A 22,804-nucleotide genomic window follows, 5' to 3' on the forward strand; every position below is an offset into this window, starting at 1 on the left:
TTGACCTCAAAATTCCACTTCTCAGCCTCACCTGGGGGAATTGTCAGCTAATATATGTGAAAGTCCCTGGCGCTTAGTAGGTGCTCAATAAATGTTAATTGAATCTGCAACGTCGCTTCGCTTGCTCCTTTAGACTCTACTGTCTCTGTGCTCATCGTTCGGACGTTTCTCTCCTTTATCAAGAGTTTGGGGGTCAAGTCACAGCCCCTACCACCGTCTGCTGTGGCTCCAGGGCAGCGGGGAAGAAAGGCGCTCATCTTCCCTGAGCCTCCCTGCACTGTCCCCGCGAACTTTACTCCCATTTTCACAGATGATGAGCAGGCGGCTGGGGAGGTGGAGCTGAGTTAGAACCAGGTCTCCCGGCTCCAAGACTGCGCTCCCAGCTCGGCAGCATCCAGCCTCCAGCCCAGGTGGCGGGGTCGGGGACCCGGCTATCCCCGCTCCTCCGCGCCTCCTCCCTCTCCGCCCCTGCCCCGCCCCGCCCGGGTCCACGGCTCCCAGCTCCCGCGCGCCGCCTCGCGCTCCTCCCCAGCCCGGCTGTGCGTGGAGGCTGCGGCTCGGCGGTGCAGGCGCTGAGCGCACGGCGGCGGCACCCGGCGCAGAGGCTCCGGCGCGGGGAGCCGGGCTCAGCCCCGGCCTGCGAGCGCCGCGGTCCTAGCCCACCCGAGGCCGGCCTGGGGGGCCCGCAGGGCGCGCGGAGCGCCGAGTGCGCGTCGGGCTGGGCCCCGCACCCCGGTGCAGGAGCGCGGGCGCGGCGCGGCGGAGCGCCCCGCATGGAGCCGGCCCGGGAGCCCCCCTCGCGGGCCCGGCCGCCGCCGCCCCTCGCCGCGCGCCCCGCGCCCGCCCCCGCCGCCCCCAGGCCGCGTTCGCCCGCAGAGGCTGAGGCCCGCGGCCCCGAGGGGCTGCTGCGGCGATCCGGGTCGGGCTACGAGGGCAGCACCAGCTGGAAGGCGGCCTTGGAGGGTAAGCGCGGAGCGGCCTCCCTCTTCTGGCCCAGGGACCCCTGCCCAGGCCCGACCCGGGACCCGGAGGCAGTCAGAGTCACCTTGGCCGCTGTCCCGGAGGGGAGCGCTGGGAGCGCGGCGCCGGGACGCGGCGGAGTCATTCATTTCAGGGCGGCCAGACGCCGGTTCGTGGGGCGGGGTGGGAGGGAACCGGGGGCCACCGCGAGTCACAGCCTCGACCCCGCCTCTGCTGCGACTCCCTCTCTGACCTTGGAGCGGGCTTCACGCTCTGAGCCTTCGTCTCCTCACGCATGAAGGGGACAAACACTGCCTGACACCCACCTGACAGGCGTGTTGAGAGGGTGGCGGAATCTGTGGCCGTGAACACGCTTCGAGTAAAGTAAGAAAGCTGGAGACCCCAGAGGTGGTGCCCGCCCCTGTGAGAGCCGCGGGGACCCCGTCGTGGTGGGGCATGTGGGGAGGGCAGGGCAGGGGTGGAGAATCCAGGAGAGGCTCTTCCTTGCAAGGTCAGGGGTCACACCTACTCCTCCATCAGACTGCCTCAGGGAGGGACCCCTGGCCTGCCTCCGGGGCAGTAACCCAAGTAGAGAATTGATTTCAAGTTCATGAGCTCTTTAAGGAAACTTGTATTAGCTACCGCCGGCGGCGTGTGGTGTGGGAAATGCAGGAGTTGGTGAGAGGGTGGCTGGCCCTTTGGGTGCTTCTCAGGGTGCTCCTGGCACCCTGAATCCAAGGACAAGGAGGACCTGGGCAGCATTAACTAGGGAAGCCCGGAGCCTGGATGGGTATCCTTAGGGAGGCAGTGTCAGAAAAGGAGGGCTTCCCAGGAGTAGGTGACCTCTTAGCGGGCGTGGAGACAGAGGGGAAGGTGTTCCAGACCCAGAGCATGACGTATTCCAGGCCAGGTGGTCAGAGCTACTCTGTCCCACGTGGGAACTGAGCCCTGGAGTACTGGGATGGGGCAGGGTGGAGAGAGACAGGCCTGAAGGACCCAGACGGTGAAGGGCCAGCCAGGCCTTGCCCAGGAGCTTGGACTTTGCTCTGAAGGGGCTACTGAGGGGTGGAGATGGTGGGTTTGCCCTTGGAAGACTGGTGGTGGCCCAGAGGGGTGGGACCGAGGCTCGAGGTCAGGGAGGGGGTGGGGCAATGGACCAGGAGGGACATAACCAGCAGCTGGGCCAAGACAGGTCATGGGGCTGCTGAGGATGGCGAGGTGGGGATGGTAATGGCGGGGATGGTAATGGCAGCCTTCTGCACAAAGGCTATGGGCCAGGGGACGTGCACTGTCCGAGGAAGGGCTGTGCAGACTCTGAAGCTGGACCACCAGACAGTGGCAGGGACGGAGGAGGCGAAGATGTTGCGTCACCGAGGAGAAGAGCTGTAGCAGAGCTGTGGGTTGTGAAGAGTTGTGTGGAATGGATGGAGGTGGTCAGACACCCCCCTGTGACGCTGTCTCCGGCTTTACTGTTGGAGTGGCCCTGTGTTCCCACGCTTCACTCCTGCCAAAGCTATTTCTTGAAGTTGTTCCCTCCTCTTGCTTGTGTTTCTTCATTCATTTATTCGTCAGCATTTCTGAAGGGTCTGCCCTAACCTTAACCCCAGCCCCCATGGTAGGGCTGCTTCTGGGCTGCTGTGGCCCTTTAATGCCTCCTGCTTGCTGTTCCTGTCCACCTCCTGCCCTGACTTCCACCCCCTTGTGCTTCCTCCTCCCCACTGTGGCTGGGCTGCCCACCTGCCAGTCAGGCTGCAGAACAGACCACACACCAAGCTGGAAGGTCACCCAGAGGCTGCCTGGGGCCCTGAGTCAAGCCCACTCCCATGCTTAGCATCTTCCTGTGGTCCAGCCTTGCCTCACCATGGCCCCCTGCCTTGCCTTGCTCTCTGACTCATGCCACCTGCAGTCCCCTCCCCTTCCTTCCCCTGGTCTCCCCAGGAGCAGTCCTACTCCTGATGGCCTGTAGTCCTTGGGTGCTCAGCATCTCGGGCCTACTGACTTTTCCCGCAGGAGTTTTAGAATCTGGAGTCTGAGTCTGGCCAGGGGCCTCCCTTCTGCCAGTTCTCTGAAGGTCTCCTTGGGTGCCCCCAAGCTCCTCTCTTCTGAGAGGAGCCTGGGAAAGGAGCCTGAGAGGAGACAGAGGGAAAGGTGTCCCAGACCCAGAGCACGATGTGTTCTGGGCCAGGTGGCCAGAGCTAGTTTGTCCCATGTAGGAACTGAGCCCTGGAGTACTGGGGTGGGGCAGGGTAGAGAGAGACGGGTCTGGTGGACCCAGACGGAAGGAGAGGTCCTCTTCTGGAGGACCCAGAAGAAAGGAGCTCATGGAGCAGGGCTGCTCCTCTCCAGGGTGCTGCTGCATTGGCCCAGTGCTGGCTTTTGTATTGGTCTCCATCATGCATTCATTCTTTCTGCAACATCCGGGTACCATTCTGGGCCCTGGGCACATTTATGTTCTCTCAGAGGTTCCAGGACAGGGACTGAGGCAGTGTGGGGAGGTGCAGGAAGCAGAGCATCTGGTAAAGCTGGGGCAGAGCCTTCCATTGCCACAGGCTGGCGGCTTTCCAACTTCCTGGACCATTTGCTTCCTCATCTGCTAAGTCAGGTCATGATTTCTACCTCTCAGGTAGACAGAGGCCCTGGAGTGTGGGCTGTGTGTATGGTGACTCCTCTTCCCAGCTGCCTGGACTTGGCCTCCTGCAGCCCCTGCTGGGGGAGCCCAGGCCTAACTGCAACACTTGGACTTCTGGTCAGCCTCCCTTGATTCTGCTTCCCACCCCAAACCTGAGTCCAGAGTTCACGTAATGAAACACTGTCAACGGGAGGAGGGATCTGTCCTTTGGGGACCCAGGGTTATGCTGCCCCTGCTTAGCCAAGCACTTGTCTTGAGGGAAATGGGACATTTTCTGACTTGACTGAGCTGAACCCTCCAAGAAGTCTCTGCTCCTTTATCACCATGTGCCCAATGCACATCAAGCACCCGCTACATGCTGGAGCCTTGCTGGGGCTTTCATAGTCATCATCTCAGTCCTCACCTCTCCCCTTGCAGGGGGGCTGGTGAGTGTTCTGTTTCATAGACGAGGGAGCCAAGACTGAGAGCCTGAGTGTCTTGCCCAAGGACATCCTTGGTTGCTAACACATGAAAGCCCTGTTGTGAAGGCTCTGACCCCTTCCTGCATGGCCAAGGACGTCAGCCTTGGTGAAGATAGCTGGGGATCATCAAATTCCCACACACACGCTCTCCTCCCCCTGCTCCCCAGACAACCCTGCCACCTCCAGCATTGACGTTTCCCTCCTTATGGGTTAAATGAGTCACAGAGCTTCTTAAAGCAGAAAGCTGGGATTAGAGCCCAGGTCTTTAAGACTTTTCTGAGATGAATAACTAGCTTTATAAACAGGAAGCCAAACAGAAGTTGCCTTAATCAAGTCTTTTCTCTCGCTGTAGATATGAACCTTTCCTTCCAGCCTGGGGTATAAGGCTAGAAAAGGTGACCCGGAGAGCCCGCCTGGGTTCTGGGAACAAGAGAGGTGATTCGAGATGGGCATATTTCTGGCATTGAGAGTGGCAGTGGGGCAGAGTGGCCTGGGGGTACGGGAGAGGGGACAGAGTGAGCCTGCATGCCTCAGCCTATAGATTTTTCAGTGCTCACCGATTCTGAATTTTTAATGTTGAAAGTTTCTTGATTAGGCATAAACCCACAACTTCCTGATCAAAACCACACACATGCTTTTAGCCTCTTAAAAATTTAAAAATTACCAAACTTCACATTTGGTAGTTTTTAACAGTCAAGATTATGCTTGCCAGGCTGTGTCCCCGATGACTTAGAGACAGCAGCATGGGCCTTTTTTGGGATATGAGTGTGAGGATGATGGGAGCTTTGTCTGGGCCTGGGAGTCAGGTTTTTTCAGTTGTTCCTTCTAAAATTAGGTGAAATCACACACATTTAGAAACCTAAATAAACTACACCCTTAAACGCCATCTAATATGGGCCATGGCATAGTAGGGAACAAGTAATGAGTTAGACATTTGTTAGAAGTTGAATTGTGTCCCTACCAAAAAAGAGATATTGGAGTCTTAACCTCTGGTACCTCTGAATGTGACTGCATATGGAAATACAGTCTGGCAGATTATTTGTAGTTAAGATGAGGTCAGACTGGAGTAGAGTGGGCCCTAATCCCATATGAACTGGCATCCTTATAAGAAGATGGTCACATGAAGACAAGGGCACTGTATTAGTCCATTCTCACACTGCTAATAAAGACATACCCAAGACTGGGTAATTTATAAAGGAAAGAAGTTTAATGGACTTACAGTTCCACATGGCTGGGGAGGCCTCACAATCATGAAGGAAGGTGAAGGAGGAGCAAAGACATGTCTTACATGGTGGCAGGCAAGAGAGTGTGTGCAGAGGAACTGCCCTTTATAAAACCATCAGATCTTGTGAGACTTACTCACTATCACAAGAACAGCATGATTTGGGAAAAACCTGCCCGCATGATTCAATTACCTCCCACCCAGTCCCTCCCATGACACATGGGAATTATGGGAACTACAATTCAAGATGAGATCTGGGTGGGGACATAGTTGAACGACATAAGACACATAAAGAGAATACCATGTGATGATAAAGGCAGAGATTGGACTGATGTGGTTGCAAGCCAAGGAGTGCCAAAGTCCTTCAGCAACCACTGGACACTAGGAAGAGGCAAGGAAGGAGCCCCTGCAGAGGTCAGAGGAAGCATGGTCCAGTGCAGCACCTAGAGAAATTATCCCTGAGGCATAATGAAGAGGCACCTTGGGTCTGGCAGTACTGCAGATACATGTACCGATCCCTCTTCCCTGTGTGGTCTTTCCTACAAACTCAGTTGAATTTAAAGTTGACCAAGGATGTTGTCATTTGGTGTAACTAAATTTCTCCCATAGTTTTTGAGTCCCAGTGGGTGCTCTGTAACATGCAGGGCAATGACCCAGCCCTATTTCAGGGAATCTGAAGGTGAGTAAAGCACAGTCCTTACCCCAAAGCACAGTCCTTACCCCAAAGGAGCCTAGGGCTGATGGTCATCATCACACTGATGGCCTGCATAATCACTGTGAGTTGATTGAATAGAGTTTACCACACCAGGCACTGTGCTAAGCACTGTACACTGAATTCCTATAACTCTCTAAGAGACAGGTAGATATTATCATTACCTCATTTTCAAGATGAGGAAAATGAACTACAATAGAGGCTAAGAAACTTTACCATCCATACACATCTAGAAAATGGCAGAGCTAAGATTTGAACCCAGGCAAAGTGATGTCAGATGTTATGCTCTTATCTTCAGTGCACAAAGGATTACAGCATCAATGATAGAGAAGAGGCTAATAGAAGGGAGAAGAAGGATGCACTCAGCATGCTCACCATAGGCAGCCATCCTGTAGCTCCAGGAAACTGTGATGAAGCTGCCACCAAGGACAGCAGAGCAGGAACAGAGAGAGCCCAGTCCTCCAGTGCAGGCTGAAACCTCTGCTCTTACCATGTCTGAAGCTACCCACCCAGGACTCCTGGTCACTTGCCAACATAGACCTTGCCAATAGGAAAGACTGGAAATGTTTGTTGGACTTGCAGGTCAAGATGGCGAACTGAACACATGCATTTTTTCTTTTTTCCTTCAGAAGCCCACTAATACAACAGTAAAGGGGCCAGGAGCATTGGCTCATGTCTATAATCCCAGCACTCTGGGAGGCCGAGGTGGGCGGATCACCTGAGGTCAGGAGTTTGAGACCAATCTGGCCAACATGGAGAAACCCCAACTCTACTAAAAATACAATAGGTTAGCCAGGCGTGGTGACGTGTGCCTATAGTCCCAGCTACTTGGGAGGCTGAGGCAGGAGAATCACTTGAGCCTGGGAGGTGGATGTTGCAGTGAGCAAAAAAAAAAAAAAAAAAAAAAAAAAAAATTAGCCAGGCATGGTGGCACGTGCCTCTAATCCCAGCTACTCAGGAGGCTGAGGCAGGAGAATTGCTTGAACCCGGGAGGTGGAGGTTGCAGTGAGCCAGGATTGCACCACTGTACTCCAGCCTGTGTGACAGAGCAAGCCTCCGTCTCAAAAAAAAACCAAACCAAACCAAACCAAACCAAACAGCAAGGGGATTTTTAAAAGGCCATAAGGACAAGAACAAGAGAGAAAATAGCAACAAAATAGAGAGCTAGGGAACAAGTGGATAAACGGTAACTGACTTCACCCCATCTGAGAAAGTCCAGAGAGCAGAGGAGTTACCTGAGCCTCATGGGAGGACCTCTAAGGCTCAGGGGTTGGTGGCAGTGCTGGAAGATGGGGCTGAGAACAGGAGGACTGGTTGAAAATTTCTTTAAGGAGGATTTAGGTTCCCATTCTGTACAGATTCTCTCCAGCCCTGGCAGGAACCTGAGGTGAAATCTCTCAAGAAAGAGGGCTTCAGCTGGGCATGGTGGCTCACGCCTATAATCCCAGCACTCTGAGAGGCCGAGGCTGGCGGATCACCTGAGGTCAGGAGTTTGAGACCAGCCCGACCAACATGGTGAAACTTCATGTCTACTAAAATTACAAAAATTAGCCGGGTGTGGTGGCGGGTGCCTGTAATCCCAGCTACTCAGGAGGCTGAGGTGGGAGAATTGCTTGAACCCAGGAAGCAGAGGTTGCAGTGAGCCGAGATCGCACCACTGTACTCCAGCCTGGGTGACAGAGCGAGACTCTGTCTCAAAAAAAAAAAAAAAAAAAAAAATAGGGCCTCTAGACATCACTACACTGAGAGCAAGCAACTAAGCCAACATTTACACACTGAATGCTGAGGACAGCGTCCCAGCCTCTTCCCTCAGCTAGCCCTGTAGTCTCCTGGGGAGAAAACTGAAAAGCCTCCCCCATGGACTCTCATCCATCCAAGAGGAAAAACATAATGAAATTAGCATTCAGAGAATCCCAAGAATCAGCCCAGCCAGATCACTCTACTGTGTCCCCCACAGTTAATAAGCCCCTATCTATGGGCTTGGAGGCTCCAATGAACTCATTAGTCTTCCTGCCTTAATCATGAACAGATAACTGTGGTCCCCAGACCCCTGAGGAAAGTCTCTAACATGGAAGCTCAAGACCAAAACAGAGGTTATACAGGGAGAAATAATCTTTCTGCTCATTTCCCCCACCCCTCCAAAAAACCTGTCAGTCATATCTTCAGAGAGAAGAGATAAGAGAAAGTATTGCATCATTAAAACAAGAATAGGATTCTTTAAGAGGGGGTATTCATAGAGCAGCAGCAACAAAACCAAACAAGCCTTGGAAATTAAAAATATAGTCACAGAAATTAAGAACTCAGTAGAAGGGTAGGATGATAAAATTGAGAAAATGTTCCACGAAATAGAGCAAAAAGGCAAAGATATAGCAAACAAGAGGGGAAAATAAGATGAGAAATTTGGAGGACCAATCTAAGAGATCCAACTTTTGAAGACTATGACTTCCAGAAAGGAAACAAAACATGGAAGAGAAGAAATCATCAATAATATAATTAAAGAAAATTTCCTGGCTGGGCATGGTGGCTCATGCCTGTAATCCCAGCACTTTGGGAGGCTGAGGCGGGTGGATCACCTGAGGTCAGGAGTTCAAGACCATCCTGGCCAACATGGTGAAACCCCATCTCTACTAAAAATACAAAAAATTAGCCAGGTGTGATGGCAGGCACCTGTAATCTCAGCTACTTGGGAGGCTGAGGCAGGAAAATTCCTTGAACCCAGGAGGTGGAGGTTGCAGTGAGCTGAGATCATGCCATGGCACTCCACCCTGGGCAACAGAGCAAGACTCTGTCTCAAAAAAAAAAAAAAAAGAAAAAGAAAAAGAAAAGGAAAAAAAATTTCCTGGAACTGAAAAACATCACTTTCCAGATTGAAAGGGCCTACTAGAGTAGATGAAATAGACCAAACCAAGGCATGGCATGCAATGATGAAATTTTAGAACATTGTGCAATGAAGACCCTAAAAGCATCTAGAAAGAAAATAATTAAGCAGTTGAAAAGGATCATGGGTGAGAATGGACCTAGACTTTTCAAAAGCAACACTGGAGCTAGAAGACAATTAAGTAATACCTTCAAAATTCTGAAGGAAAATTATTCTTGATCTATAATAGTCCTCTGAGTTCACAATTCCACGGGCAACATTCACCAGTTCACCATGGAACACAATGAGAAGCGTTGCTCCTTGGATTTGTGCAGTGCAGTGGTTTTGCTCTACCCTTCCTCAGGCAGCCATTGGATGATGTGCTTCACCAAGATGAGGGAGTAAACCAAGGGAGGGGAAGACATGGGAGAAGACAGAGGAGCCAACATAGGAGAGAGGCAGAGAAATCCCCAGGCTGCCGGTGTGGGGAGACCCTGGATGGCAGCTGGGCTTAGAAGGCAACTAGTCAGATTCAGGCAGGTCAGAAAGTTCCAAGGGACATTTCTTCAAGATGGTCGTTATGGCCTGCACGTTGGTTTCCTCCCCAAATTTATAGGTTGACTCACTAACCTCCAATGTGATGATATTGAGGTGGGTAATTGAGCGGTAATTAGGTTTAGATGAGGTCATGAGGGTAGAGCTCCCTGATGGAATTAGGACCCTTTTAAGAAAAGGAAGAGACACCAGAACTTCCTCTCTCTGCTATGTGAGGACTCAGTAAGAAAGAGGCTGTCAGCAAGCCAGGAAGTGGGCCCCTACCAGAACCTGACCATGCTGGCACCCTGACCCAGCCTCTAGAACTATTAGGAGAAATAAATATCTGTTGTTTAAGCCATCCAGTCTATGACAGTTTGTTATAGCAGACTGAACTAAGACCAAAGTGAAAGAGAAATTCCGATATTGTCTCATCATGAAAGAGGCGTTTTGGCGTTGAAATAATGATACACATACAGAAACTGAGCAAAGGGAAAAGAAGACCAGGATTAACAGGGAAACAAGAAGTTCTATGGAAATGATCATAGCACACGGCATGGCTTTGCTGAGAGTACTGTTTATGCTGAGCTAAGAATATAACACCAAAGTATCAAGCTAATACAAACTATGATATTGAGAGGGCAGGGACTGAGTGGTCAGGGTAGAATGGTAATGCAGAGAATTAAGTCTGCATCATTATAATGGAAAATGAATAAATTATATCTAAAACAGAAAAAAATCTAGAAGTATTTACATACACATGGCACTTAGAAATTTGGAGCTAATACCAAAAGAGTCAGCTAAAAGAGTTGACAGTGGTTGGCTTTGGGGAAGGAGCAATGTTATGACTACTATTATTAGTTTTTGGAGACAGAGTCTCGCTTTGTCGCTCAGACTGGAGTGCACTGATGCGATCTTGGCTCACTGCAACCTCCGCCTCCTAAGTTCAATCGATACTTCTGCCTCAGCCTATCGAGTAGCTGGGATTACAGGCACACACCACCACACCCGGTTAATTTCTGTAATTTCTGTAGAGACAAGGTTTCACCATGTTGGCCAGGCTGGTCTCGAACTCCTGACTTCAAGTGATGTGCCTGCCTCAGCCTCCCAAAGTGTTGGGATTACAGGTGTGAGCCACTGCGCTCTGCACTATTATTTTTTAAATGAAGCCTTTTAGAATTTCTTGATTCCTTAAATCTGTGCTTTTCAGACTATCATTGGTGAAGGAAACAGGTTTCTTTTTAAAATCCTTTGTAAAATACAATACAAATGAATAACTAGCAGCAGGCACTTGGATGTCGGGTAATTGCTACAGATTCTTCCTCTCAATTTTGGCACTTATATCATGATGGACAAGTAACAGTTTACAGACAAACATTGAGCTGCTGAGGCACTGTTTTCATCTATGATTTATGTATAACATTGACTAAAAAAACACTTTCAAAATGGGTGCACAACAATGTAACTGTACTTAACTGTGCACTCAATGGTTAAGATGGTAAAAAAAAATCCAAACAAAATTGTAAAGGGAATTCACACCTGCTAGGAGGGCTGTAATCAAAACAATGCAAACCAACAAGTATTGGTGAGAGGATGTGGAGAAACTGGAACCCTTGTCTGTTGCTGGTGAGAATGTAAAATTATGCAACCAATGATGGAGTTAGTCTTTCCTCAGAAAGAACTACCGGTAGCAGCGGTGGTGTCGGCAGCGGCTGTAGCAAAGAGTTTGGCGCGATGTCTCACACCATTTTGCTGATACAGACTACCAAGAGGCCAGAAGGCAGAACTTATGCTGACTACGAATCTGTGAATGAATGCATGGAAGGCGTTTGTAAAATGTATGAAGACATGTGAAAAGAATGAATCCCAACAGTCCCTCTATCAAATATGACATCAGTCAGTTGTTTGATTTCATCAATGATCTGGCAGACCTCAGCTGCCTGGTTTACCGAGCTGATACCCAGACATACCAGCCTTATAAAAAAAGACTGGATTAAAGAGAAGATCTACATGCTTCTTCATCGGCAGGCTCAACAGGCTGATAAATAATTGTATTGGAAGCATTAGGGGGGTTGGGGGTGGGCTTGGAACACAGGTGTGTACGGTGTGCTGTAGCGGAAGTTTTGTATCATAGTAATCCTGTTTCCACTTTGTTATACTCTAGCCAAGATTGGCTGTATTAGATGAAATGTGAAGTTCTTGTTCAATCGGAAAACCCCGTTGCCCCCTCTTTTTTCTTTTCTTTTTTTTTACTTAAACATTTTTATGATGATTTAGATGGAAGTTGTTCTTCGTCAGTTAACGTTGGTTCCAGTCCTTCAACTGTTTATATCTGCTTTATAACATTCACTGTAGTAACCCTTCTTCAAGATGGGGTGGGGGATGGAAACGCAGTTTAGCCATGTCCTCAAGATAAAATTTTGGTAAAAATAAATAAGTGTTCTTTAGTAAAAAAACAAAACAAAAGAACAACAACAAAAAAACCTACCATGTGATCCAGCAACTCCACTCCTAAGCGTATACCCAAAAGAATTGAAAGCAAAGACTTGAACAGATACTCATATACCGTGTTCATAGCTGCCTTATTCACAATAGCCAAAAGGTGGAAACAGCCCAAATGTCTACCAACAGATGAATGGATAAACACAACGTGGTCTTGCTATACGAGGGAACATTATTCAGCCTTAAGATGGAATGAAGTTCTGACATATGTGACAACATGGATGAGCCTTGTAAACAATCTGTGAAAGGAACCAGACACAAAAGGAAAAAGATGTTTCCTCTTATATGAGATTCCTAGAGTGGTCCAATTCATAGAGACAGAAAGTAGAAGCGTGGTTGCCAGGGGCTGGGGAGAGGAGGGGATGGGAGTTGTTTACGGGGACAGAACTTCTGTCTGGGATGATGAAAAAGTTTGCAAACAGACAGTGATGACGGTTGCACAACATTGTGAGTGTACTTAATGCCACTAACCATACACTAAAAAATGGTTAAAATTGCAAATTTTATGTTATATATTTTATCACAATTTTAAAAATCCTTAAAATATCCTATGTTTAAAGTCTAAGAGGGTTATCTCGTTAAATATAAAGTGAGAATATTAAATGATAACAAAATAAAATAAATACATGAAAATAACAAAGAGGGAACCCAGAGGATCAGGAAGAGGATGGATGGTGTAGAGGTGTGTGAATTTTAGGAAGTATCTGTGGAGGAGGTGGAGGAGGAGACTTCGGGAGCAAAGATTCAGTAGCAGGGCTGTGAGGGCTGAATGGGTTATTTTGAGGAACCCATGCGGCTGAAACCTGCGACCGCATAGAGAAGCAGTAGGAGATTCAAGATGGAAAGCTCTGACCATCACTGAAGATTTCGTGAGCAGTGGGTAGCCCCCCGGCAGGGAGGGTTTCAAGCCAGGGAGTCACAGAATCAGAGCTGCGCTCTACAGCAGTGGATCGCAAACTCCAGCCTGCATCAGAATCACCTGGAGGGCTTTAAACACAGCTTGTTGGCCAGGTATGGTAGCTCATGCCTGTAATCCCAGCACTTTGGGAGGCCAAGGCGGGTGGATTATTTGAGGTCACGAGTGCGAGACCAGCCTGGCCAACATGGTGAAACCCCCATCTCAAAACAACAACAACAACAAAACACAGCTTGCTGGGCTCTACCTCCCCCTGTTTCTCATTAGCAGGGTATGGGGCTGGCGGTGGGACTGGCGGTGGGATGGGCGGTGGGATGTTGAACCCCTCTCTCTTCTCCTAGACACCACCACACGCCTCCTGCTTGGTGCCATCGCGGTCCTTCTGTTCGCCATCTTGGTGGTGATGAGCATCTTGGGTGAGCATGCGTGTCAGAGCATTTATGCATTCAGTTTGCACATTCCTTGTTAAAAGCACGTCTAATTAGTTAAAGAAAGATTCTAGACATTCCAAGAATCCTGTGGGGGACTAAATAAGTAGAAAATACATAGTGTCAGTTGTTGAGATTTCAGCTTAAAATAATATATTCACACACAGACTATACATGTCCCCTTCATCAAGCCATGCAAGTAGAGTGGAGATGTTACTTAGGTATTATTTTGTAAGTGTTGTGAGAACTCAGAACAAACTTGGGGTAGGTTAGGAAGACAGTGCTTCTTGGAGGAGACGGTTTGGGAATAAGGGCCTTTAAGGATCATATTCAGCCAGGCGCAGTGGCTCACGCCTGTAATCCCAGCACTTTGGGAAGCTGAGGTGGGTGGATCACCTGAGGTCAGGAGTTTGAGACCAGCCTGGCCAACATGGTGAAACCCTGTCTCTACTAAAGGTACAAAAATTAGCCAGGTGTGGTGGTGGGTGCCAGTAATCCCAGCTAGTTGGGAGGCTGAGGCAGGAGAATCGCTGGAACCTGGGAGGCAGAGGTTGCAGTGAGCTGAGATCGCACACCACTGCACTCCACCCTGGGCGACAGAGAAAGACTCCATCTCAAAAAAAAAAAAAAAAAAGATTACATTCAGTCAGCATTTATTGAGTGCTGCTGTGTGTTAAGCTCTGGGCTAAGTGCTAAGGTTAAAAGAAAAAAGACGAATATGACACTGTCTCCTCTGTCCAGGGGTAAGTGCAATAATAGAGGTATTACTGCCCAGTGGCTTCCCAGAAGGAAAAAACATGTGCACTGAACCCTGGAGAATGAATAGGAGTTATCTAGAGATTAGGAGGTAGAGAGTGCTAGGGAGGAAAAACTTTTCCTCTGCCCTCTTAAGTTCAGTGTCTGGGGGCCTGTAAATTAAACTATCAAAGACAAATTAGCAGGAGAAAAGGTAACCAATGTTTATTAATATTTATGTTCATGGGAGTTCACAGATAATAAGTGAAACTCAAAGAAGAATTTAGACTCAGGGGCTTATATACCTTTTTAACAAATGAAAGAGGGTTTGGGTTTCAAGGGCTGGTGAATTGAGGGAAGTGACTAGGAAACATATAGAGGAACAATGGGAGATAAAGGCTATTTTGGTAAGGTTTGCTTGTGCAAACTAATCCTGGTGTTGATTCCTTGGCATGTTTGATGATGAGTCACTCTTCCCTCCCTGGTTTAGGGTGGGCAGTGGGGGTATGAGAGGGGATGGGGTGAGGGATGAGGAGTAGGGCAGCACCCTCCCCAAAGGGAAATTTATGCCCTACTTTTAGGCAGATGAGAGGGCAGAGAACCCTTCCTGTTGATTCTGAATTGCCTTCGGCTTAAAATGATCCATATGTCAAAGTGGCATATTTTAGGGTGGCATATTCTGGACCCCATCAAGGAAATAGAACATGCTAAGTGGAAGAGGCCTGAGAAACATAGAGTGTGTGTGGAACCGAAAGGGTTGGATAAATGAAAAAGGTAGAAACTGCAACTAAGAACATGTGAGGCTATATGAACAGGGAATCTGATTACTTTTAAGAGATTCAAATACAAGTGTATTGTAGGTTCTGAAGGGTTTGCAAAAATGATTTTAGTGCCTCTGTCTTTAATCTTTGAGAAATGCCGTAAGACCAGAGGTGGAATCCACAAAATGGCGGAAAAGTCCACCAATATTATCAATTCTTACCAAACCCTCCCCTATAGCGCTTGTATGACAAGGAGAGGGGTTCTGAGTGTTTAGAAATGGATATGGCAGCCGAGTGCAGTGGCTCAAGCCTGTAATCCCAGCACTTTGGGAGGCCAAGGTGGGTGGATCACTTGAGGTCAGGAGTTCAAGACCAGCCTGGCCAACATGGTGAAACCCTGTCTCTACTAAAAATACAAAAATTAGCTGGGCATGGTGGTGTGCACCTGTAGTCCCAGCTACTCGGGAGGCTGAGGAAGAAGAACCACTTGAACCTGGGAAGGAGAGGTTGCAATGAGCTGAGATTGTGCCACACACTCCAGCCTGAGTGACAGAAGAGACTCTGTTTCAAACAAAAAACAAAAAACAAAAAACAAAAAAAAGTCTGGGCGTGGTGGCTCACGCCTGTAATCCCAGCACTTTGGGAGGTCCAGGTGGGTGGATCACAAGGTCAGGAGTTCGAGACCAGCCTGGCCAATATGGTGAAACCCTGTCTCTACTAAAAATACAAAAAAATTAGCTGGGCATGGTGGCACATGCCTGTAATCCCAGCTACTCAGGAGGCTGAGGCGGGAGAATTGCTTGAATCCGGGAGGCAGAGGTTGCAGTGAGCCGAGATCACGCCACTGCACTCCAGGCTGGGTGACAGAGCGAGACTCCATCTCAAAAAAACAAAACAAAACAAAACAAAACAAACAAACAAACAAAAAAGGCAACCACTGGGCCTAGCTTAAATTCAGCTGGGGTAATTCCTACAAATTAAATCAGTTTCCTTTTCCCTTCTTACTAGGTTGGGAGGCCAGAGAATGTGTAGACATAGCTAATATGATTTTAATAAAGCACAACAGTCTCTTAGGAGATCCTTATGGAAAAGCAGTTGAAATGTAGCCACACCGTGGTCAGTACTCCCAGGTGGACTTGCATCTCATTGAACAGATATATATGCCAGGGGGTGTCGATGAATGAATTGGTGTCTGTGTGGCTGGAGATCCCCAGGGGCTTGAGTACCAGAGGCCTGTTCTTGGCTCTGTCCTGGTCTACATTTTAATCAATCACTTGTATGAAAACAAACAAAAAGTATGCTTATGGAATTTGCAGCTGACAAAATCCAAAAACACAATCCCATATGACAGATGGGTGAAAGAAATCAAGATTAAAATGTATCTTGAAAAACTCAAATGATGAGCCAAAGTGAATGAGATAAATGTGGAAGAAATAAATATAAGGTTCTGCATTTGGATTTAAGAAGTTATTTTCACATGTTCTGACACTGGGGGAGACCTGGCTTAGAATCAGATCATATGAAAACAATCTAAGATTGTGGATTAATTCCTTGTGGCAAGGAGGCCCTTTGAGAAGCTCCGGGCTTCCTTCCCAGAAAAGTCCATGTATGCACATACCCGCCGATCTGTTCATGGAAGCAGTCTGCAGACTGGAGATCCCATGACAACTGGAAGACAGCATGGTGGTCACTGTTGCTGCTGGTAGAGCCACATCTGATGTGTCCCGGTCTGTCCTGGTGGCAGCGATTCAGTGGTAACATGGGGACATTGCAGCAAGCAGGCGGGATGGAGAGCAACCCTTGTCAGGAATCATGGAGAGATGGCATCTGTTTCAGCCTGGATGAGGGAGGCTGGTGTGCTTCTTTGAGTAGGGGGTAGAAGACAGAGCGGGTGTCTCTGGGTCACTCCAGAGGCCTTAGACCAGCAGGTCTAGGTCACAGGGGGACAGGTTGGGACTCAACATCTAAGAACTTTCCATGCACACTGACAGCAAGGGGGTTAAAAAAATAAAAATGAAAAGAACTTCCTAGCAGTTCAGTGGTGGAATGGCAGCCTTGGTAGCTAACATGGGCATGGTTAATGACAGCGGGCAGTCTGTCCTGCTGTTGGTACCTGGCCTAGCTGGAAAGAGAGGACACATAGCCGCCAGACCTCTTCCCAGTCTGAGTTTCTGGCGTTCCATGCCTCTGGGAGTTTGGAGACAGAGGAGATCCTAACCCAGGGGCTGCCCTGCTGTCACTTCTCATCGTGGTGATGCCCCTGCCAGGCTTCCCACAGTCCCCTTTCTCATTCATTTAGTGGCCACCCTTTTACCTCCAGGCACCAGGAGAGGACAGCCACATCTGCAGTGTCCCTGCAGGACGCCAAAGCTGAGGCAGGGGAGGGAGCCACAGAAAGCAGAGTGGGACTCGGGCGGGGCAGGGTGGGCAGGGCCGAGCTGGTCTCTTCCCTGCAGCTTCCAAGGGCTGCATCAAGTGCGAAGCGCCCTGCCCGGAGGACTGGCTGCTCTACGGAAGGAAGTGCTACTTCTTTTCCGAGGAACCCAGAGACTGGAACACAGGCAGGCAGTACTGCCACACCCACGAGGCGGTGCTGGCTGTGATTCAGAGCCAGAAGGAGCTGGTGAGTTTGCCAAGGTGAAGGGGGTTGGGGGAAGGGACCCTCAGGGCCCCCAACCTTGACTCTAGGGGACAGCCACACAGTAAAGGACGCAGTGTTCCCTGTGACACGTCTCCAAAGCCGCCCACCTGCTGCATAACCACTGGGGGTGCAGGCAGACCTCACAGTCTGAGCAGGTCAATGAGTGGCTCCAGTTTCCACTTCCATTGTCAAGGCCACCTATTTCAATCCAAGGCCCACTGGTTGAGGTCACTTAGTATTATAAACCAGAAGAATTACACATTATAAAGCTGGTGATGTGGTATCCACCTCTAGTACCAGCTACTCAGGAGGCTGAGGCAGGAGGATCACTTGAGCCCAGGAGTTGGGGGCTAGTCTGGGCAACATAGTGAGACCCTAGCTCTACAAAAAGTGAAAAGAAAGTTAGCTGGGCATGGTGGAGTGTGCCTGTAGTCCCAGCTACTTAGGGGGCTGAGGCAGGAGGATCACAGGAGTTCGAGGCCAGCCTGGGTAACATAGCAAGATTTTGTCTCTCTTTTTTTTTGAGACAGTCTCACTCTGTCGCCCCGGCTGGAGTACAATGGTGCAATCTCGGCTCACTGCAGCCTCCGCCTCCTGGGTTCAAGTGATTCTCGTGCGTCATCCTCCCGAGTCGCTGGGACTGCAGCTGTGCGCCACCATGCCTGGCTACTTTTTGTATTTTTAGTAGAGACAGGGTTTCATCATGTTGGCCAGGCTGGTCTCGAACTCCTGGCCTCAAGTGATCCACCCGCCTAGGCCTCCCAAAGTGCTGGTATTACAGGTGTGAGCTACCGTGCCCAGCCACAAGACTTGTCTCTTAAGGAAAAAAAAAAAAAAAAAAAAAGAATTACAAATTATAAATGCATTGTGAAATGTGAAAACACATTGTCATTTTCCAAAGATCCAAATCAGGACACGGTCTCTCATTTAACAACCAAAACAGTCTTAGCAACAGAAACGTGAAAGAAACACAATTAATGGAGTCTATTGGCCATTTTGGATTTTGAGGTTAACAGTGGTATTAACCAAAATAGAAGATAATCTAAAAATCACTTCTGTTTGCCTTTGATACACAGTATGATATCCCCAGTCTGCAGGGAAAGTCCCAGAAATTTGCAGGTAGGACAACCAACCTGAGCACTGAGATTTGTCCCAGATCATCCAACCAGTGGGCAATCCCCAAGCTTCCTGCAAATCAGGAATGCTGTCCTGCTGAGCCAGGAGGACAAGCCCTGTACAGCCTTCCTGGCCAGTGGCATGCACACACAGCCAGGGTCCCTTTCAAGCTGTCGGAGGCAATTGCTGTGAGGTCAGCCAGCAGCTTGGAGCCGAACTCTGGCAGCGTGACTGCAGAGGATCCTGTAACCCTAGCTCCTTACTTGCGGGATGCAGCGAGACAGCAGTCACTCTCCTGGCGTCTGTACATCCCGAGAGCCAGTATCTTCCAAGCTGAGGTTTGTCTTGGGATGTGACAGCAGTCAGGAGACCGCTTCTGACCCTGAGGTGTCCCTTTTTCCTCGGTGCAGGAATTTATGTTCAAGTTCACGCGGAGGGAGCCCTGGATTGGACTACGCAGAGTTGGGGACGAATTCCACTGGGTCAACGGGGACCCGTTTGATCCGGACACGTAAGCTGAGGCTTCATCTTCTGGCTACCGAGCTTAGACTGAGAAAGGCCTGACTCACCCCCTGGACACAACTCCCGAAGAGAGAAGCCCTTGTTTTGTGCTAGCTAGAGATACTAGTCTCGGGGTCCAGCAGTGTGCGCCAGAGACCCAGCCATGAAAATGTCTGTACTTCTCCCTCTCTCATAAAAGTCCAGCCTGGCTTGGTGGCTCTGCCCTGCAAAGCCATCGGAGCTTTGCAGTGTCCGGCCCAGGGTCTCTCCACCCTCGAGTCCCCTATCTGTGCAGCCTGGCGCTTGTCGGCTCCACTCAGTGTGGCACAACCACATCCCATTCAGCCAGAACGGGACAGCGAATGGGAGGGAGGGCCCTGGATGGCCTCACCCCATTGGCCAGAACTTAGTCACACGGCCGCACCTGGCCGCAAGGGAGGATGGGAGATGCACCTCTGCCCTGGGCAGCCACGTGCCAGTTAAGCACTGTAGCTGTGGAAGAAAGGGGATCTGAAGGCAGGCACCTGGGAGTGTTCTAGGTCACATTTTACTGGCGAACGCATCTCTTGATGGACGGAGCGCTGCTGAGGTGGTGGCGTGTGCCGTGGCGGTTTTGTAAGACTCAAGTGGTGTGGATGTGAGTGTGTGATGCCGGGTCTGGTGTGTGGTGTGGGGCTGATGGTCATGGGCGGAGTGGGTGGCAGATGTGTGGCTGTGGCAGTACAGTGGTGACTGTGTGGGGCGTGGGGAAAGGAGTGGTCTAGGCCGAGAGAAATGCAGGGAAGTGTGCAGAGGGAAGTGGGACCCGCAGAACAGACCCTGTGGCTGGAGGAATAGGCTCTGAGGTGCCAGCCGGAGGGCATGGGGTGGGGTGGGGAACACAGCTCCTAACCCCATGATGATGATGATGATGCGTGAACGTCCCCAAGGCAGGGGCTAAAGCAGAAGGGCATCTGAGACCCTGGGATCCTCCTGGTTGCCAGAGGTGGCCATCAGCTGCCCTCCCACCTGAGGATGGCTTAGGCAGTCACGCCCATGGCAGCCCTGGAGGCAGGGGCATTCATGATGCTTCCCCTCCTCCTCCTTTTCCTTATCTCAAGCACTCTTCATTTTTGCCCTTACTCTGGCCTCAGTGCCCCTTCCTTATCTCACCCCCTTTCCTGTCCCCCTCTCAGGTCTGCTCTCTCAGAGTGGCTGAGGAGGTCTTGCACTTTGCACCCCTCTCCCTGCCTTTCTGGAAGCTTCTTGCTCTCAGAGCCCTGCAGGCTGGGGTCTGTGGCGTGCTGACCACCTGACAACCAAGGGGCCGTTGGCCACATTTCTCAGACACTGCAGAGGTCCTTTCCCTTTCACTCCTTCTTGGGGTCCTTCCAATGCCCTCTGTTGTGAGGGTCTACCTCCAGCCTTGGCAGGGATCGGAGGTCCGGGTGAACAACTAAGGCTAAGAAGAAACCTCTGAGGCTGGAAAGGGGTGATTTGAGGTAGGGGGGAATCCTCCTACCACACACATCTGTGTGCGATGTCAATGAGTTCCTGGGCAACACAGCCTCAGTTAGCCCATATTGGGGTCATTGCAGCCTACCCCTAACCTGTGAGGGGTAGCTGACTTCAGCCAGCTCTGCAGAGCTCCTCCTGTGTGCTCAACTCTGCGCACTGCAGGGAGCCAAGATGAGAGCGCACAGAGCTCACTGCTCAGGAGCTGGCTGCTTTGGGGACCTGTGTGGACAGACAGGTAGAGGCCCCAGGGGGCTATGGGAGCAGGCAGGGGACTGTGGGAAGTAGAGTGGGCAGAGAGTGGCCCTGAACTGGGTGCCATGGAGCCTGGGACATGTGAGCCGACCCTGCAAGGACATTGAGAATGGGGAAGTGCATGTGTGTCCAGGAAATGTCTGAGCAGCGTGCCAGGGTGGCTGGAGCTACGGTGCACAGAGTAGGGAGACAATGGGATGCCAAGCTAGAACAGTCTGTTGGCCCAAATGTCCTAGAAGGCAGCTCCAGTGATGAAGTGAGGGAGGGATAGGTCACAGGGCCTCCATGGCCTCCCCTGCCACTGGGTTTTGGGCTGAATGTTCCAGATCATAAACGTCTGGTCTTCTCTCCTGGCCACAGGTTCACCATCGCAGGTCCAGGGGAGTGTGTCTTCGTGGAGCCCACCAGGCTGGTGTCGACGGAGTGTCTGATGACCCGGCCCTGGGTGTGCAGCAAGATGGCCTATACTTGAGGTGGGTGGGGCCAGAGGTGGCCCCGCCCCCAGGCCTGTGGGAGGTGTCTGCTCAAGACCTGCTTCCAGCGGAGCCGCCTGCCCTTTGCAAGGCGAAGCGGTGGGTGCGCGGCCTCCGCCCCAGGCCCCTCTCCCAGGCCCTGGCGCTCTGAGTCCCTGGTTCCTGGCCTCCTTTGTCTCCAGGCAGGTCGTGTGGCTCAGCAGTTAAATCCCATATGCTAGGTAGTGTAGGCATCTGCCCACCTACACACACACACATGCATAGGTACACGCACGCACAGACGCTGTCCTCTCTGAAGCTCAGTGTCCATCCTGAGCCACCCCACGGATCTCTCTCCGGCCCCCTAGAAGCCCTCTCCTCACTGCAGCCCTGGTGCTCTGGGGAAGGAGGGGCATTGACAGGTGGTTTGACTGTTCACCCGGCAGCCCCGCTTCCCCAGTGGTTTCTCTCCTGGCTGCCGGCGGAGGTAGGCTGGGAAAGTTTCCCCCTCACCTAGGACAGGCCAGCCCCGCCCCGGGCCCCAGAGGTCCCCTGCATACCCCTTCTTTGCCTTGCCTGGGTTCTCAGGCAGGGCCCCTGCTGTGTCCGTGGTGCTGTTGTATTGGTCACTAACGGAATAAAGAGTTAATATCTCATGTCCAGAGAAGTCTGCCGCCATTTGTTCCAGAGTCAGAGCTCGGGGAGGGGCAGAGAGGGGCACATCTCTGGGTGCCAGTCTGTGGGGGCTACCACAAAATGCACCTGCTCTAGTGCAGCAGATAGCGGTGTGTGAGGATGAAAAAAAAGCACCTTCTGGCCTCAGGACATCGTTTCATGTTGCTAAGCCTTTAAGGTATTCTTACGTGGCTGTTCCAGCTCCTTCATTGCTAGTCACCTCAAGATGACAAACGTTTATTCACACCTACCGCAAGCCAGACACCACGCCAGGCATGGGGGATCTATGGCCTTAATCCCCCAAGAAGCACGCAAGGAGCAGAGGAAACAGTTCAGAAAGTGCTAGAACATTCTGGAACATAGTCAAGGGATGGTTTATTCTGCATCGGGGGAGAATGGAATGAAGTGAACGTGAAAATTAGGTGGTGTTCACATTGGGCTGGAAAAGAGTTTGTCAAAGTCTTATGGCCTCTTCCTATCCCCCTTGAGCTGCCTGGGGAGGAAGCAGTGGGGGCATGGGGTTGGCAGGCAATGCCCTTGGGTCTGTGGGGGCTCCATGCTCTCCTCCACACACACTTGAGGCTCCAGCTGTGGAGCCCAGGCCTCTCCAGCCTCCTGATACCCCCGGGCAGATGAGATGTGGGTGGCCTGCCTGGGAGCCCAGTGTGTGCATTTGGGTCCTGGCCCATTTTCAGAAAATAGCTCAGAGAAACCGGGTCCTGCTGTGCTCTGCGCAGTCCTAGTACTGGTTTTACAGTCTTCAGACAAAACCACCAACTTGGGTTTGTTACATTTTCTGCGTGCTTTCCAGATATTTCATAAAATACAGGTGGTTTACGGTTTTATATTTTGCTGTCACTGGGAAGCCAGTGGGGCACCTGAGTATACAATAAAGTAGTTAAGGGAATTCAGCTGGTGATGGTGGGCCTGTAGGGATGGCTGTGAGGGGCTGA

The 22,804-nt window shown here is 50.7% G+C and overlaps 1 protein-coding gene and 1 pseudogene across 2 annotated transcripts; both read left to right on the top strand.

Moving 5' to 3' along the window:
- Positions 1 to 517: 517 nt before the first annotated feature.
- CLEC2L (C-type lectin domain family 2 member L) lies at positions 518 to 21,832 on the top strand. Of its 2 annotated transcripts, XM_004046310.4 has the most exons (5): positions 519 to 963; positions 13,135 to 13,209; positions 17,174 to 17,340; positions 18,885 to 18,985; positions 21,085 to 21,832. In XM_004046310.4, exons 1-5 carry the CDS (start codon positions 774 to 776, stop codon positions 21,194 to 21,196), a joined length of 645 nt encoding a protein of 214 aa, XP_004046358.1. In that variant the 5' UTR covers positions 519 to 773; the 3' UTR covers positions 21,197 to 21,832. The 2 variants fall into 2 exon arrangements, with proteins under 2 accessions (XP_055249193.1, XP_004046358.1); XM_055393218.1 differs by lacking the exon at positions 13,135 to 13,209 and having other exon boundaries at positions 518 to 963.
- LOC129534784 (enhancer of rudimentary homolog) lies at positions 3,484 to 11,439 on the top strand (annotated as a pseudogene).
- Positions 21,833 to 22,804: the final 972 nt, after the last annotated feature.

Source organism: Gorilla gorilla, chromosome 6 (genome assembly GCF_029281585.2).
Source record: "Gorilla gorilla gorilla isolate KB3781 chromosome 6, NHGRI_mGorGor1-v2.1_pri, whole genome shotgun sequence".
In the NCBI taxonomy this organism is placed as follows: Eukaryota; Metazoa; Chordata; class Mammalia; order Primates; family Hominidae; genus Gorilla; species Gorilla gorilla.